The following is an 18295-nucleotide window of genomic DNA, read 5'->3' on the forward strand; positions in this document are numbered from 1 at the left end:
CTGTGTTTAAGCATTGTCTGTCGTTTCCCCCTTCGTCCACAAGTAAGGTGAAGTGCCATCCTGCAGTATGTCTTGAAACAAATGAAGCCACGTTCAGGTTTAGATAGTAGTTTATTTGAGCAACTTTTACAAAACAGAAACTGGGATGGTGAGGAATAGATGTCGAATTTACCTGGAAAAGGGCTGTTTGCTTCCAGGGTATTTGAGAGCTGTGACGCCATTAGAAACACTTGGCTTTCATCCTTCTTTAAATGGGAATTGTCGCAGCTTGGGGTTGAGTTTCTAGCTCTCACTTGATCTCTGTAAGCTGGGATTTCCTCATCTTAAAGATGGCTCGTGTGTCTACCCAGTGTGATCAGTGCCCCTCGAGGGCCTGGGGCCGAGGACACGTGGTTTCTGCTGCCGTCGCCATCCAGTAACCCTTCGTCCTCTGCCACCACTTGCAGAGAACTTCGTACGAGTGGTACATCCCCAAAGGGATCCTCAAGACGGGCTGGATGAACAAGCACCTGAACCTGGTGCCCGCCCTGGTGGTCGTGTTCTACGAGCTGGACTGGGACGAGCCTCAGTGGAAGGAAAAGCAGTCCGAATGCGCCACCAGAGTGGAGATAGTCAGGTCTGGTCGCCCCATTCGTCGCGTCGGCCAGCTTAGGTTGACCATGTCTGCTGTCCACTCATGCTGAGCGCAGGCAGCCAGCAGGGTGCTGTTTAGACTGCAGTGGTCCCTCGGGGACTGCTGACCTCCAGCGAAACGTGTGCAGCTCCAGACAGGAAGCTTACTGTTAACTTACATAATGCTAAGCAGGATGAAGGGATTAGAAGACAAGTCGGTCTGAGTTTCCAAACGCCTTTTCCTGCATTTATAATGTATTTTTGAAGATACAGTAATTTGCTCTTGAGTTGCGTGACACTTTTGCTGTATCACCATTTCAGTTTCAAAATAATTCTTTTGAATGACTACTCTGTAATGTATCACTATAGAGATACTGTATTATAACTTTTACATGAAAGTATATATTAAACTTTTGCTCTCAAAATAGACTTTTGTAAGGATTAGGAGCTTGATGTGAGATCTGTTTTTGGAATTTAAATCATTGTGGCATATATGTTTCATACATGCGGGAAAAGATTTTCTCTAATCTTGGGAGTTTTTTAGTTGAAATTTACCTTTCTTTGAATTATCAAACCTATATTTTACATAAAGTTTTGAACATTTTTTAAAAACAATTTAATTACTTACTTAATGTGATTATTTTTCCATTGCAGGCAAAGTTTACAAGGGAGAAACACGAAAGTGGCCGTGGTTCTGATTCAGAAGAAAACGCCGCTGCCTCCAGGTACCAAGAAGTTAATTAATAACTAATTGCTTTATGCCTCTGATTCTTATTACCACGAGGCATAATTTTAACGTGGAAATCTTTTATGCATTAAGTTATGAGAAATACGGTGTGTTAGCTTTAAAAGTACTGATAATGCATGCATAAATGCTTCTTGTAGAAACAAGAATATTCAAGAGTTCAGATCTTCCTAAGTCCTACTTGTCCATTGCACTTGTTTAGGCAAATGCCCTAGACAAAACAGTTGTTCACTGATTTTTAAAGAACGTTGTTTACATGTCTGAGATCTATTTGAAATTGTATTTGTAATGTAGTACCTTTTTTCTTAATTTGCAGCAGGGCCAAGATAAATGCAATAGGATTTCTGATTTCCCGTTAGAACACGCCTGCATTTCAGATGCTTGTTCCTTCTGTCTTCTCAGACATTGCGAGGCCCAAAGAGTTTTTGTTTCTGTGTGGAAACTTGTGGCATCCTGGATCCACTTGCATGAATTGCACTTTCATGCACTTTCAGTTATGGTAGGGGGAGCAGTCATGCGGCTTCTGTGCTGGTGTTACTCGGCCTGTCTCGGCTCGGTAGACGGTCCCACAGTGTCTTCCCACCACATGTGCGCTGTGTAACTGCTGAGAGCCCACAGTGCTTTCGGAGACCCCAGGAGTCCTACTGGCATGGGGGAAGTGGTCTGGGCTTTTATTCTTCATTATAGTGTTCAGATTTGGGGAGATGCGTATTGTGAAGAACACACTAATTACTTTCTCTCTTTGTCTTAATGGGTCTCGTCAACAGGAGAGGATGTTATTGCTTCAGAAAGGGCTGCAGCTCTGTGTAATGCCTGTGAACTCTCGGGAAAGTCTTTGTTTGTACTGCCGCACACCGACCACCTTGTGGGTTATATTATAAGGTAAATAAAGGTCTTGGAAATATTTTTTTTAGATTTTTTTTTTTTTAGGCATCGAGAAATTGGTAATACAGACCCATTTATTTAAAAAAAACTAAACAAAACATGTTAATGGGAAAAAATTCAAATGGAGGAAAACCCTTGAAGTTTCACCTACTTGCTGTGGCTATGAATTTATGTGGCTGTCTCTGGAGCCTGAGCCCCAGGCAGCTACTTCTGAGGTGTGCTTCCTTTCCCGAAGGAGCTCTGAGATGTTCGTCCGTCGTCAGGTTTTCTGTGTTCCCGAGTAATCGCAAAGTTAAGGAGTGGAGCAGGGTTTGAATCACACAAATGTTACCTCACTTCGTTGGCCTGTTTTCATTTTTTAGTCTTTTTCCCAATAGTGTTCTTATTTTTTAAACCCTAAATACTAAAGTCATAAAAAATAGTCAAATCTAATTGAGTATTGGATATCTGTTTCTTTTAGACTTCTTATAAAATTATAAAATAAAGATGGAAGTAATCTTAGAATTTACCTAATTTCTAGAAATTATACAATGTTTGCATCAGTTACCGTGTTTTCCCCTGTGTAACGCGCTCCCTCACATAACGTGTGCCCACGTTTCTGTGTGCGTCGTACACGGGATTGTTATGCCTGTTACCATGTACATGGCATGTAGTCGTTAAGCCTGTGTATAATGCGCGTCCTTATGTTTCCCTGAAAAATTTGGGTAAAACATGCGCACTATACACAGCAAAATATGGTACTTTTTGGGTAGCACGTAATTTTAAATGGTTTTTCTGCAGTTTTAATTTTAGATATTTTTTAATCTAGAAATTCTGGTTATGTTTTGCTTCACTTTTTAACTTAATCATGAGGTAAACTAGATATTTGTCAGAATTTTACTTAGATTTCTTACAAATTGGTTTAAGATAACTTTAGTGTTTTAATGTTGTCCTTACTTAAAAAATTAGATTAGAAAACGCCTTTTATGAACACGCGCAGACTTACTACTACACGGAGATCAGAAGAGTGAAGTCTCACAAAGAGTTTCTGAATAAAACGACACACCAGGTGCGTGTTTGTCCCTGAGGAACGAAGTGCTAGAAGTACTCTGGAGCAGATTACGCGGTGCTGAGTAATTTCAGGGAGGTGGTAAATGCCTTTAATACTTTGATGGTTTTAAATGGCTTCGGTACATTTATTTATTTATTTATTTATTTATTTATTGTCTTTTTAGCTTTATTTTTTTATTTTACATTATTTATTTTTTTAATATATTTATTGATTATGCTATTACAGTTGTCCCATTTCCTGCCCCCCTCACTCCACTCCATCCTGCCCACCCCCTCCCTCCCACATTCCCCCGCTATAGTTCATGTCCATGGGTCATACTTATAAGTTCTTTGGCTTCTACATTTCCTATGCTATTCTTACCCTCCCCCTGTCTATTTTCCACCTACCATTTATGCTACTTATTCCCTGTACCTTTCCCTCCCTCCCCTCTCCCCCTCCCACTCCCCTACTGACAACCCTCCATGTGATCTCCATTTCTTATTTTACATTATTTTTAATTGTTTTTTTCCATTACCATTTATCCCCTCATATCCTCTTTCACTTCCTTTTAGTTTTTTTAAAGCATTTAAAAGCTAATTAGTTTTTGTATTCTTTGCCCTTGAAGTTCCTAAAAATAGATCTTTACAGATTTGTTAGCTATACTTATTTGTTGGAATAATTCTTGAAATTTAATTTTGAATACTTTTCTTATACTTTTATGTCTCCTCTTAATAAAACTTACTAAAAATTTTACATTTTTAAGAGGATATGTGTAATAATGATTTTTTTCTGTTCTTTTTTCAGCTTTTATTTGTTAGACATCAGTTCAAAATAGCTTTCTTCAGTGAGCTGAAGCAAGACACACAGAACGCGCTGAAGTAAGTGTGTAACGGCTGCCACCCCGAGTCTCCCTCCTCCTCACCTTAACGCCTGCACATGGGAACGGCAGTTTCTGCCATTCACAACCCAACTAATTACTTTTAAAACATTTATCTTGGTTTACATGCACATATGCTTTGTTTACTTCAGTTTGTCTAGAGATGGATGGAATGTAATATTTTTCGACTTAAAAACTTCCTTCGTTGGAAGTAAATTTCCTAGTGTTACAAGGCTTTCTGGCCTGCTTTCATTAAATGTCGTGATCTAAAGATACGTAACATTGAAATGTCCCCACTTTCTGCTTATTTGTATGTTCAGTAAAATGCTTGTGTTAAGACTGATTTCCAGAGTTAAATATACATAAATATTATCTAAAGCAGACTGAATTTAAGGTGTATAGTGCATTATTCAATTCAACTCTGATTTGATTTTTAATTAAATTTGTGTTTTAGCTTACAGTGCCTGTCAGCATCGGTTTTTCCTCAGAGGCTCTGCACAGAGCTTTGCTGAGTATTTGCAGATGCCCTGGCCGTGGTTGAGCATTTTATTCCTTTGCCACAATTTAATAAAACACAATCTCTTTCTAGCTTTATCTCAGTTTTTGAAGACTGCAGCGGCAGTGTAGCAAAGGGATAAAAGACAGCGGTGTATCCTAAAGTCGGGACAGGCTGGGTGTCCAGGGAGAAAAATAGAGAAATGAATGAAATACGTCTAGTATTCAGAGGAGTATTACAGAAACCTGTGTGTGTGTGATTGTTGAGGGGCTAAGTACCAAACTGTGTTCTCTGAATCTCGACTTCAGATAATTATAGCTGGTTTTCATGTAGTTCATTTTTGATCCGTAGTATTAAGTCAAACCCTTCCCTTCCAGTTGCGTTCATACATCATTCTGGAAAGACAGACTTTACCTGCTGAGGTCAGGGGCACAGTTTTCTTTGGAGGACTGTTGAGATTTCACCCCTACCTTCCACGATCAGGGTCTCCTTTCTCCCACCATGTCTCCCTCAGCCCCTGCCACCCGGAGGGCGTGTCCCCTCTAGCCTGTGACCAGACCGGTGACAGCCACTTAACTTGTGGAGACACTGGGTTTAAAAGCCATTGACCTGTGCTGTATGATAACACCTTTCCTAATAGAGTTCCTCTTTGTTTGAGAAGCTTGTGTTGATGATTTTAAGAAACTGTTTTTTAACAGAACGCTAATTTTTAAACTAACTCTGGACAACTGTCCACTTTACTCGTTTTCCAACGTATTTTCTGTCGGTTATTGACCGGTGTTAATGACAGAACAGTCTGCACTCGATGGTGCTGTTCTTAGAAGCCGTTGAATCTTTTTGCACATTAGTCAATGTAGCACTTTTCAGGAAATCAGAGATTAGTACCTATGAGGGGGACCTAAAAAATGGAATTACCTTCTGGAGGACTGGCCCCTTGTAGTACAGGCTTCCCTACTAGGTGAGTGTTCTAGGAACCCATCTGTATCAGTGCACCAGCTGGCGTTCTGGTGAGAGGCTGCGTTGAAGACTCTTCTGACTCATTTGTCCATTTCATGATGGATGATTTACAAGTGCATCTGCCCACACTGCGCTGAGTGTTGAACAGTTTTTTACCCAAAATAGCATGACCCCCATGTCCCACTTTCCCTATTTACCCGACCTCACCCCGAGTGACTTTTTTTGTTGTTTCCCTGGATGAAAAAAGTTCTCAAAGGGAAACATTTTGCGGATGAGGTAGAGGTGAAACAAAAAACAGGAGAAGCACAAAGAGGTGTCAGAATCAATGAGTTCAAAAACTGTTTTGAGCAGTGGAGAAAATGTCTCAGTAGGTGTATTGCATCAAATAGAGACTACTTTGATGGTGGCTGCAGTTTAAACTTGCAAGGATAAATGCACAATGTTTTATAAATAAATTCTGGGATTTCTTGGGTCCCCCTCGTGTATGTTACTGAGCTGGTAAGTGCTAAGAAATTTGACTCAACATTGCCTCTTATTTTTAATGACTTACGTCAAAGTTAACCACCTTCCCCGTGTCTCTGTTAGGAATTACAGGGCTGCCTATAACCTTGTACATGGATTGAGAGCCCATGAAACTAATATCCTGGAAATTAAGACGATGGCGGGATTTATAAACTACAAGGTAATAGTTGTGATTCCAAACAAGGAAAATCCGTCTTTAACAATCAGATTATCTTTCCACAATTTTAAAACCGAAATTAATTACCTGCTCTGAAAACTATTTGGTGAATTGTGCTCCTCTTTTATGCCCTTTATCCCAAGGGGGCCTGTTACTTAGCAGCAGCCTCATTGGAAAGCTTGGTTTTGAGTTTAGGGGTGTCAGCCTTCTCACTTAGAGCGGTTCTGCTTTTGTAAAACTACTCTAGGGGGTCTTTTGTTTGTTTTTACGTGGGAGCAGGAAGGAGTGAGAAGAAAGCTGCCAATTATTGAGTTTTAAAAGACGCAACATATTAGAACAATACAAGGCTTCCTTGGTTTAATGGCACAGCCTTGGGAAAGGTGTATCTGCTCACCTTAGTGGAAACTTTTATATATGTTATTTCTGTAGTTTAAGATTATATATGGTAGAAATAGATGCTCCCAGAAGGCAAGTGAGGGCTGTTTGTTTTGCTTTTAGTCTTCTCACACTCGGTCTTTAAAGAAGGCCAGCACTGGATTGGTGATGTGAGGGCAGGTGGATACTCAATTCATTGTTTCCGTAAGTGGAAATTGGTCCAGTCTTTTTTTTTTTTTTTCCAGTGACTACAGATTTAGAGTTGACAGGTGTTCCCTTGACCTAGCAATTCCATTTCAGGAAATTTATCCAACATGTGTGCTAAGACTTGCAAATCACTCATATGAGGATATTTGTTATATCCTGTGATAGGAAAAGATTGGAAACCACCCAAAAATAAGTGACTGGTTAATATAAATTATAAGTCCAAACAATGGGGTATTATACAACACTTAAGATGAGGCAACTCCATCTGTTGATAAGGAATGAGATCCAAGATACATTTTTAGGTGAAGAAGTGAGGCACAAAGCATGTTTAGTGAGAAGCTCTCTGTATAAACACAGTATATGTACGTACACGTATCTGTGTATGTACGTGTGAGTGCGCACACACACTCGTCTGTGCATGGAGTGCGTCATGAGACCAGTCTGGGCAATGACTGCCTCTGGGAAGGGGGGCTCAGGGGCAGGGACAGGCGAGAGGCTTAACTGTTCAAGTATTTCTTTGTACCTGAAAAATAAAGCTGGTAATAACTATATGGAAAGAAATTTAGGCTTTGTTTCTTCTGGTTTTCCTTTTATGCTGCATACGTATACATTATGGCTGTTCTGAAATAGCATCCCCACCAAAGGTGGTTAAGAATTTCTGTAATCCCTGTTTGACATGGAGTCCGCTGTGTTCTGTTGTGCTGCAGAAAATCCTTAGCTTTCTGACAGTTGTAGAGCTGAAGGTTAACCTGTTCTTTCTTAGTTATCTGTTGGAGATGCTTTATTTTTGCCCGTCTTTATGTTCTTTGTTGAGTGTATATTTTTATTCTATTTTATGCTATTATGAGGCTTTTTCTAGGGTATAGAATAGACTCAGTACAATACTGAATAATGTATTTTGTTTATCGAGGGGCGTAACCTGGTTTTAGCATAGCCATGCTGCTAGAGAAAATCAGTGCTACCACAGAGAACGTCAGAGGAGGAAGCTCCGTAGTCTTTCCAAAGTTGGTCTCGAAGTCGACACATTTTTAAGTGAACATGTCTTCTGACTTTGACTTTCCTTTTTCTTCCGGGGTTGATTTTACATTTTGCAGATCTGTAGGCTGTGCTTTCAGCACAACACCCCACTGGATGCCATCGCTCAGTTCCGAAAACACATCGACTTGTGCAAGAAAAAAATCGGAAGCGCGGAGTTGTCTTTTGAGCACGCTGCGTGGATGTCTAAGCAGTATGTTTTAAACTGCGCTTTTTGGGGTTTAAAGAGAACACTCGGGGTTTGGAGGGATGGGATTAGCCTGGGCTTGGGTTCTAAATGGAGCTCAGATATTGTCAATAAGTAGGTTTTTAATGATCTTGTGTACGTATGTTTCCAGTAATAGTAAGTATTGATTCATACAGTTCCTTAATGGGAATCGGTTAATTCATGGCACTATCTCTGTCATTCAGCATATATTTGTTGAGTTTCTACCATGTTTCGAGGTTCTGAGAATATAGCGGTGAACAAAAAATCCCTGCTGACATGGAACTTTCTGTCTGGGACCGATGTTTAAAACTTGCTAAAATGAAATTGTTCCCAGAAACATGGATATATTGGAGTAGTGGGGGCTATTTTGACATTTAGTTTGGGCGTGTGTTTATAAAGGCTTGCCAGCACTGAGGGGTTCTTTAGATACAGAATCTGTCTGTTACTTACAGTAAGTTATTATGTATTAGTATTTACCCAAGGAATCCCACTGATTTACATTCCATCAGTGGCGTTATTTTAATGGTTGCTGAGGCTATGATTCCAGGTTGAGTAATTACAGAACTAAGCATTTTCTTCCCTTTTTCTTTCTCATTCTTTTTTTAAAACTTCTTTTTTCTTTTTTCCTTGTTAGATTCCAAGCCTTTGGAGATTTGTTTGATGAAGCTATCAAGTTGGGATTGACAGCTATTCAGACGCAGAACCCCGGCTTCTATTACCAGCAGGCTGCGTACTACGCCCAGGAGCGGAAGCAGCTCGCGAAAACCCTCTGTGAACACGAAGTGAGTTACCGCCTCCCGTGGGGTCTGGCCTTGAGGAAACTGAGTCCTTTTCTCTTGAAAGGAGAGAAAACCAATTGGTGTGGGTAATTTTGCTAAGCTTTTGAATGTAATCAGTTTTTTTTTTATTTTTCAGGAATTACAGTTATTTTCAGTTTTAGCCCGAGTGTTCCATTTTCACCCGAGTACTCAGTTTTCACCTGTGACTTAAGCAGTTTCTCTTTGAAGAACAGATTTATGATTGTCAATAAGCTAGTGATTTGGACACGGGAAGGTTACTTTAAAATAAAAGCCACAGTTTAGTGCGTGCTACCCTGTAGATCCAACGTTTTGTTCTCGAGATCAGGCCTGCAGGGGTCTGACGGCTCGTGCTTTGTTCCCACTCTCCAACTCTGGGCTTCTCCTCCTCCTGCGGGTTTTCTCTATGGAAAACGCTTAATAATGCGTTTGAGACATAACGTTAACTGCATGGTTCCTGAAACTTGACGTTTCATGTGACCACCTTGCTCTTTGATGATTGTAGTTAGATACCAGTTTCCCCGGAAGCACCTTTAGAATAAGAATAGGGTGTGTATGTGTAAATTCATTTTCATTCATACAGTTATATCAATTTATTTTCACTTAAAATTTGCAGTTTTCTTCTGTAAAGATAACTGAATGTTGTCAACAGTACTACTTTAAAAACTTTCAAAAACAGTTTGCATATTAGTACTTTAATATATGGATTTTTTCTTAAATCACAGTATCACTAGACCTTTCTACCATGTTATTTGTGTATGACATACAACTTCATTGCATGTTTTATATTGTGAAAGTTTGGCATGTTGTATTTTGAATACAGTATTTTAAAAGGTTTTAAAACTAGGTTTTGTAAGGATATGAGGAAATGGGCATTAAAAATTAACATTAGCTGGAATGTAAAATAATACTTCTGTTGAATAATAATTTGAGATGCCTCAAAATCGTGCCCGTGTTTTGACGCAGGATTTAATTTTCAGGAAGTCTAAAGCAGAGAGATCCTAAGAGATAAGTACTAAGATTTATTTATAAAGTTGTTCTGACAGATTTATTAATTGTAGTGTAAAATAGAAATAACAAGATGAAAACTGTGGGGAGTTTATTAAAATGTGGGACAGCGGGCAGCCATGGAAAATGTTTCAGAAGAATATTTAATGGTGTGGTGAGATGTGCAGATTACACATAAATGAAAAGAGCGGGGTGAGAAATTATTCCAGTTGATAGGATGAATAAATGTCTGTGTACAAAATCTGCAGGAATCATCTGTACGTTGTTAACAGTGGCAGCAGGTTGATAGGTGGTTTACATTTTTATCCTTTTTCTTTTGGATGTGTTCTGCAGTTTTCAACAATGTACTTGTATTACATTTGGGTTTCAGGAGAAAAGTTATGAAAAAGAAAAATAAAACAGTATAAATTTGTAAATTCTGGTACCAAAAGTATCCCTCCCACATTAATACCAGGACTTAAACACGAGTGATAACTAAGGAAAATAGTGTGTTTTTAAAGCTCCTTATAACATTCTTTTCATTTGCCCAAGAAGCACTTCTACATATGGAATAAACGTCAGTCATAATTTGTAGTACGTTTTACTGGGTTATTTATTATACCAAAGGTAAAAAGATAATGTAAACAAATTCTGGCACATCCTCATTTAGCGTTGTCAGTGGGGTCCAGGGCTTTGAGCTGGGCGGTGCACAGTGAGGCCGACTTCACCCCAGGGGATCTGTACGGGAATGGGTGTGAACAGCAGTTAGGTCCCTGCGGGGCCTCGTCAGTGTCACAGTGACGTGAGGTTATTCAAGGACTCGCTGTACCTTGCACTCATTGGTCAGAATCAGGTTGATTTATTCAATCTGATTTTCTTGAGACATCCTGAACACTAAATGAAACATTTTGGCTTACTTTTTGTGAGGATTTAATTTACGTTAAAATAGTCACATCTTTGATAGTTGAATGTTTGGTATTTGTATTCATGAACGCTTTTTCATTCTGTCCGAATTGAGGGAGAGTCGGTTTGTGGCGGGTTCCATGAACTCGTATTCAGGGCTGTGTTTCCATTTACAGGCTTCCGTCCCGTACCCCAGCCCTGACCCCTTGGAAACACAGACAGGCGCTCTTGACTTCTATGGACAGAGGTCATGGCGGCAAGGAGTACTGAGTGAGTCACCTTTCCCTCTGCCCTCTGACCTCATACGGCAGTGACTGCTGTCATAATTTCCCCACGGGCTGCTTAGGCATAACAAATTACGTCGCCGTGAGAATGTGTGCTTTGTAAACATTTTTTAAAAAGATTTTCCGTTTTTTAACTTTTGCTATGTTTTGTTTGTATCACTACATCTCAGAATAACTTAAAGATGTGGATGTGATTAAAATGCTAATGTTTGGATGTCTTAAATAACACAGTTAATAAGCCACTCTGGTCTATTTAAATATTTTTTAATTCCAGTTAACTTTAATGATTTATTTGACATTTTAAATAGCATTAGTTCGTTCCATCTTAAAAATAATTTCTCTGCGTCTTTTTTGTGTTTGATACATACTGATTTAATTTGGGCAATCTCCGTAGCAAGTGTTGAGAAGTTACTTGCTGTACTCTCCAGGAAGTGTATTCTGTGTAGACAATGATGTTGGCATTATTCTTCAGGTGGTTATTCCACCTGGCAAAAGAATACCGAGCTCACTGATGTTCTCTTTAAACCAAAGCTCACAGAGAATTACCGTGCCGATAAAGCTGTCTCCCAGAGTCTTTAAAATTCTAGAATGTTTAAGAATTTTAAATATACCATATTAAAGGATTCAAGGAGTGTACACTCCCAGTGTTCATGTGAAGGATTTATGTTAAATGAGCCGTCTAAAATGGGTTGTGTCTTATCTGATACAGGTTTTGATCTTTCCGATCCTGAAAAAGAGAAGGTGGGAATTCTTGCCATTCAGCTGAGAGAGAGAAATGTTCTTCACTCTGTAAGGTTTTTTTTTTCCAATGTCAACTATTTTTTATAGTATTCAAGGAAAACATTAGATTATTTGGATTGGAATGTTTCACACTTTATCTTTTCTAACAGGAAATGATAATAACTCTTCTGAGCAACGCTGTTGCACAATTTAAGAAGTATAAGTGTCCAAGAATGAAAAGTCATCTCAGTATGTATTCATGACATGCCAGAATTTCATCCAAGTGTGAATCATGTTAAATTATGCACATAAAACCTTCTTTGCTTTATAGTGGTTCAGATGGGAGAGGAGTATTACTATGCAAAGGATTATACCAAAGCTTTGAAGTGAGTCCTACTTACTGTTTATTTTTACAAGTATTCCGATTTCCTTAGAGAAAGGTTAGAATAGACATTGAAGGATTTATTATTTCCATACTTATTTCTACTTCTATTAGACTCCATCGCTGTGATATTTTTTCAAGTACTATCTACTAGTACAATCATTTGAAAGTCTTAGGAAACCTTACCTATAGCTAAATGTGAACATACCTGTTAAACTATTGCAGTATAATTTTCTGAAGTTTACGTAGGACGAGTGATGCACTTTGCTTTCTTCCAGAACTCGTCAGCCCTCTCTTGTGACGCCGTTTCAGTCTGTCCTGCCCTCCGCTGTCTTCTAGGTTGCTGGACTACGTGATGTGTGATTACCGCAGTGAGGGGTGGTGGACGCTCCTCACGTCCATACTCACTACCGCTCTGAAGTGTGCCTACCTCATGGCCCAGTTGAAAGATTACATCACCTACTCCCTGGAACTCCTTGGAAGAGGTAACTTGGTGTTCTTTCAGTAGCTCTCTGAAGTTTTAAGATTATTTAGCAACTTTTAAGCTCTTAAAATGGGAAGAATGATTGTCTCACATACTTGGTAGACTTTTACAATGTACAAGTCACTTTGTGACGTGAAGGGATTCATACCTTCCGTGGAACTTGTAATACTTGAGGGTCTCATGGTTGAGAAAAACAAAATTCTTCTGCCTTTTAAAAACATGGCATAAAATAATTTTTCACATAGACTTCAGATGGAAGTATATAAAGTATTGCGGCTGACTTATAGGAAGCTGTGCTGTCTTTCAATTTTCTGGAATTGTGCTTAGCAGAGATATTTATTGTACAATATTTTAGGATCTTAAATGGGGGTAGTGGACGTACTTGCCTGTCTTACATTTCTAGTTTTTCCCCTCTTCCTTCATATCAGCTTCAACTCTGAAAGATGACCAGAAATCTCGGATAGAAAAGAACCTCATAAATGTTTTAATGGTAGGTTGGAATCCTTTTTTTTTTTAATTAAACATTTTTTTTTCTTGATTCTGGAGAGAGGGGAAGGGAGGAAGAAGGAGAGGGAGAGAAACATTGATATGAGAAACACTGACCAGTTGCCCCTTGTGCCCAAAATAGGGACTGAGTCCACAACCCAGGCATGTGCCCTGACTGGGAATCGAACCAGTGACCTTTCGGTTTGCAGATGACACCCACTCAACCGAGCCACAGTGGCCGGGGCTGGAATGCTTTACATAAAATAAGTTCTAGGGACATGTATACTTAGATCTGTATCTCTTACACGTACTTTTATAACTGGCTGAGTGAATGTTTAACTCTGTTGGTGCAGAATGAAAGTCCTGACCCTGAACCCGACTGTGATGTCTTGGCCGTGAAGACTGCTCAGAAGCTGTGGGCGGACCGGATTTCTCTGGCCGGCAGCAATGTTTTCACAATCGGAGTCCAGGACTTTGTGCCCTTTGGTGGGTAGCCGGCATCTGCACTATTCTTTCAGGGAAATCAACCTTATTTCTACAAAATGAATAGGTGCAGAATAATAATCGTAAAAGTCAAAGAAGGAATTTTCAAAGTATAGTCATTTTAATAGGGAAACTGACTTTTTCCCCACCGATGATCAAAATTTTAAATAGTTTATGTCTTAAGTTTACTTTGTTCATTTGTTGTTCAGAGGTTATGTGAAACACATTTGAAAAGACTGTTGTTTAAAAGGTTTTTGCTTTACTGTCTAGGGCAGGTATTTAGAAATAAATGAAAAGTAACAAAATGGTTCTTTTTCCTTTGACGTTCTATGTCAGTTACGTTTCCGGAGCCACTTTAGTTCATTTAAGTTTGGTTTGTCTCAAAAAATGAGCTACATCTGTGCTGATCATAGGCCTCAGGTGCAGGCAGAAGTCGGTGGGAGTGTCTGCGGTGGGTGTGTCCATTCTGCAGAGTACACTCGGGGCAGAGCGGAGTGTGGGGCCCTGAGTGTGCGGCCGTGCGACTCAGCCCGTTCGTTTTATTCGCAGTGCAATGCAAGGCCAAGTTTCACGCCCCGAGCTTCCACGTTGATGTTCCTGTGCAGTTTGATGTTTACCTGAAGGCCGACTGTCCGCACCCCATTAGGTTCTCCAAGCTGTGTGTCAGCTTCAACAATCAGGTAACGGTGCCTTCCAGCGCGTCTTCACCACGTGTGTCTCTTGTTCTGGCTTCCGTCAGGCAGGGCAAGTGAGCTTCATCAGTGTTAGGTCGAAATGATTTTGTAGTGACACATTCAAGTCAGTGTATTTGTAGTTCCCAACCTCTGTGTCAGAAATTCAGATCTGACATTTCCCCACTATTTTTGTTCTTCCTTCCATGCTTGGGAACTCTTAAGAACTCTGTGCACTTTTGTAATATACAGCTTGAATTTCAAATAAGATACTCAGAATGAATACAACCATTTGCTTTGTGGTCCAGCACTGATACCAGTTTTCCATCACTGATCTGCTGTGTGTTTGATGTTAAAGTGGTTGAGGCGGGGTGGACGTAAGTGGAGTGCGAGTATGTAAATGTACGCTCCTCCACCTCCATTCCCCAGAGCGCATCACCACTGACTTCGTGGGTAGTCTAGACATTTTGGGTACACACATGTATAACTTTTCTGCAGAATTGGGGTCATGCTATACTTCTTGTATTTGAACACTTTTGTAGTGTGATGTAGTCATGTGCTCAGTTATGTGCCAACAGTTTCCGTTACAGGCTTGCTTAGTAGAGAATTACCTTCTGGTCACCGGGAAAGTATACCGAGCCTTTAACCAGCAAGCACTTACTGAGAGTCACAGTATTCTCAGTATTATGGTGACCCTGAAACCATTGAGCATATGGGAACCCCATTAAAATGTCGGCACTTGGGGGCGGGGCCAGGACTGACTCACAGACTGCCTGAGACGGTGACGAGACCTGAATTACGGACCGTAGGCTAGAAGTACAGTTGCAGGAGACATGCTATAAAGTAAAGAGAGGCGGTTTTAAGAATGGAGATAAAGTTACTACAGGTGTAAAAAGCTGAGTGTGGAGAGCATGCATGGCAATGAGAAAACAGAGGTGCCCACTCTGTCTATGGGCACGTGAAGGCCATGAGAGGAGAGGGGCAAGGAGGGGCTTCGTGGGGGTTGTCGGGTGGCGGTCTGAAGGAACTTGGAGAGTCAAACAGAGATAGGGTCGTAAATGGAAGTCTTCTGAGATTTCTTCATTCATTCATGTTCTATCTGTTTACTTATTGGATGGAGGTAAAGAGTGTTTGCTGTTTTAATAGGGTTTTATTTAATGAACTTCAGTCACCTGCAGATTAGTGTGTTTTATTCAATTTATCACCCAAGGATTCCTTCTAATTAGTTTGAGAATTTTAAATCAAAAGCTTTAGGAAATTTTATTCCAGTGGCAAACCAGAGGAAAGAAATACTATGGAAACTAACTCGAAGCTATTGTGTGAATCCAGGTACAAAGGACATGTGACCATACGTTTGAAGCTTGGGGTGAGGGAGCTGATGGTGGCGGGGACACTGCCCTAAGCCTGGACTCCTGTGTGTGCACCAAGGACACAGAATGGGGAGGGGGTGGGTAAGGGTCAGGGCCTTTCATGAAGGACCAGAACACATTTTATTGTCTTTACTTTTTAATTAATTAAGTTTTACAGCTTTATTGAGCTAGGATGTACCACACTGTCTAAGTTTAAAGTGTACAGCATGATTATTGGTGCCTGTACGTATTACAAAGTGATGACCACAGGAAGGCTAGTTAGCACACCTGTCTCTTCACGTAATTACCTGTGTGCGTGTGCAGTGAGAACACTCAGGAATCTCCTCTCTCCGCAACTTCCTGTGATGGAACACAGTGTGGTTACCTAGAGTCACCTGCTGTACGTTTGTTCAGCTCCGAACTCGCTCATCCTGTCACTGGAAGTTTGTGCCCTGGGGCCAGCTCTCCCCACCTCTCCCGCCCCTGGGTAATTGCCGTTTCGCCCTGTTTCTCTGGGCCACAGGTTTCAAATGTAAGGGAGGTCACCCAATATTAGGATGGGAACCTCACTACGTGTCTCACCTGCTCGGACGGGCTCCCCTCCTCTCTCCACCTGCTCATTTCCTGTGTTTGAGGAAAGCCTCTCTTCCTCAGGGACACCTCCCCAACCCACGTGGTCCACCGACCCAGTCAGGCTCCGCAGCCTGCACAGTGCTGGTCACACCTGTGGCCTTGCTGTTGTCTGCGTGGTTGTTTGGTCACCACCTCCATGGGGACAGATCATTGTAGGTGGAATTAGAGGGTTCTGTGGGAAATAGGACCCAGAGGTGCAGAATAGGTGGACATGGAGCAGCTTTGCAGCAATGTAAACAGGAAGAGGAAAGACCCGAAAGCCCAGGACTGAAACATGGGGAGCCTCTGTGTCTAAGGGGGCAAGAGGGGGAAAACAGGACTTTGAAGGGAGCTGTAGTCAAGGAGGATGAGAAGCATGAGGTTCCGTAGTGTTACAGGAGCCGAGGGGAAAGAAAGCTGTTTAAGAAAAGATGACAGCGTCCAGTGCAACAAAGAATAAGCCTTTGTTTCCCTCTCCAAAGGTTCTCAGACGTCGGCTCGTGCGTAGTGAACGGTCCCTTCTCTTGCAGCGGCAGGGAGTGGATTAGTGCCTCCCCTACACAAAAAACTTGCATTTATTAATAACCCTTCGTAATGCCTCAGTTTCAGTGGAGGCAAGCTTAACAAGCTCCGACGCACTGGTGTGTAGTGTAAGCAAGACATGTGGCATTTGCTGTGTGTCACCTGTGGCTCTTGCCGCCCTCTCTTTCAGGAGTACAACCAGCTCTGTGTGATCCAGGAAGCATCCAAAGCAAGTGAGGTTTTAGAGAATGCGACTCAGGGGAAGATGTGCTTAGTTCCTGGTAAAACAAGGAAGTTTCTGTTTAAATTTGTTGCAAAAACTGAAGATGTGGGAAAGAAAATTGAGGTTGGTTATGTAATTTATTTGAGATATTTTAAATGATAAAAGTATATGTATGTCAGAAAAATTTTGAAGTAATATAGCAGTTGATTAAGTAAAAAATGGAAATCTGCCACTTGGACTTTCCAAGGGAGACCATTCGAAGTGGCCTGGGGGGTCTCCTTTCACTGAGAATGCGCTGTGCATAGCACTCAGCGGCTGGCTTTTCTACTTGATAGTGTGTATCATTCCCTGTTAGTATGTAAGACCAACCTTTCTGTTTTAATGCTGACAATTCCTTAAGGAATTTTAAACAAAATGTATATATTATATAATGTAGCAATTATATTTAGTATAACATGACAGTTCATTCTGAAGATTTATATCATTTTGATGTCTCAACATTGCTGATTACATATTTTTGAAGAAAAAATGAAGATACATATTGGAAAGGATCCATGTAATGTCGGTAATTAAAAAGCCTTTCAGACATACATGATGAAAGTAACGTTTCTGTTGAGTGTGAACTCTGGAGCCGAATCACGTGGGCTTAAATGCCAGCTCTCCAGCTCACTGGAGAGCTTGTGGCCCTGGCGGTTCCTTGGCCCCTTTGTGTCTCAGTTGATTCGTCTGTACAGTGGCGATAGTAACAGGACCTTCCTCTTAGTATCTCTCGAGGGTTGAGTGAGTGAGTCAGTGTGAATTGCTTGAGTAGTGACTGGTGCGTAGTAAGCACTCACTGCGTGACTGTTGCCGTGGCTTGACTGAGCGTGGCTGCCTGGTGCGCACTTGGGACCGTGTGTCCAGGGTAGAAACGTCAGACTGCACTACCAGTGTTCCCATAACCGTTTCTGTGAATCTGCCGAATTTATTACTAGCCAATATCCAGAGTTTCTTGATTATTCATTTAAAAAAGATCTTCATGACTTTGACTAAATTACGTATTTTTACAAGGAACCTAAGGAAGCCTACCAGATGTAAATCAGAATTAATACTACTTGAGTAATTTGCTAATGGGTGTAGTTGAAAGGAACATGTATTCAACTAGCAGAGAATTTCCTGCTAACACTATAGATGCCTTCAGGGAAACTGTGTGGAGTGAGGCCACGAGTGCACGAGTGGCTCTCCAAACATTCGTGCTGCCCACTCGGCAACCTCTCGGCAGGCCTCTGCAGGGTCCGACCCTGCAC

At 40.9% G+C, this 18295-nt stretch overlaps 1 protein-coding gene across 1 annotated transcript in view; it reads left to right on the top strand.

The window, feature by feature from the left end:
• Positions 1-18295, top strand: part of TRAPPC11 (trafficking protein particle complex subunit 11) — a 35143-nt gene that overhangs the window by 3674 nt on the left and 13174 nt on the right. The window contains exons 3-19 of the mRNA XM_024562675.3: positions 447-616; positions 1267-1337; positions 2125-2239; positions 3191-3290; positions 4077-4150; positions 6188-6284; positions 7958-8091; positions 8741-8888; positions 10970-11063; positions 11787-11866; positions 11968-12046; positions 12129-12183; positions 12519-12664; positions 13092-13153; positions 13503-13635; positions 14182-14312; positions 16977-17132. Coding sequence (XP_024418443.2) covers positions 447-616; positions 1267-1337; positions 2125-2239; positions 3191-3290; positions 4077-4150; positions 6188-6284; positions 7958-8091; positions 8741-8888; positions 10970-11063; positions 11787-11866; positions 11968-12046; positions 12129-12183; positions 12519-12664; positions 13092-13153; positions 13503-13635; positions 14182-14312; positions 16977-17132 — 1845 coding nt within the window. The remainder of the gene's footprint in view (positions 1-446; positions 617-1266; positions 1338-2124; positions 2240-3190; positions 3291-4076; positions 4151-6187; positions 6285-7957; positions 8092-8740; positions 8889-10969; positions 11064-11786; positions 11867-11967; positions 12047-12128; positions 12184-12518; positions 12665-13091; positions 13154-13502; positions 13636-14181; positions 14313-16976; positions 17133-18295) is intronic.

This window comes from Desmodus rotundus, chromosome 13, assembly GCF_022682495.2.
Source record: "Desmodus rotundus isolate HL8 chromosome 13, HLdesRot8A.1, whole genome shotgun sequence".
Taxonomy (NCBI): Eukaryota; Metazoa; Chordata; class Mammalia; order Chiroptera; family Phyllostomidae; genus Desmodus; species Desmodus rotundus.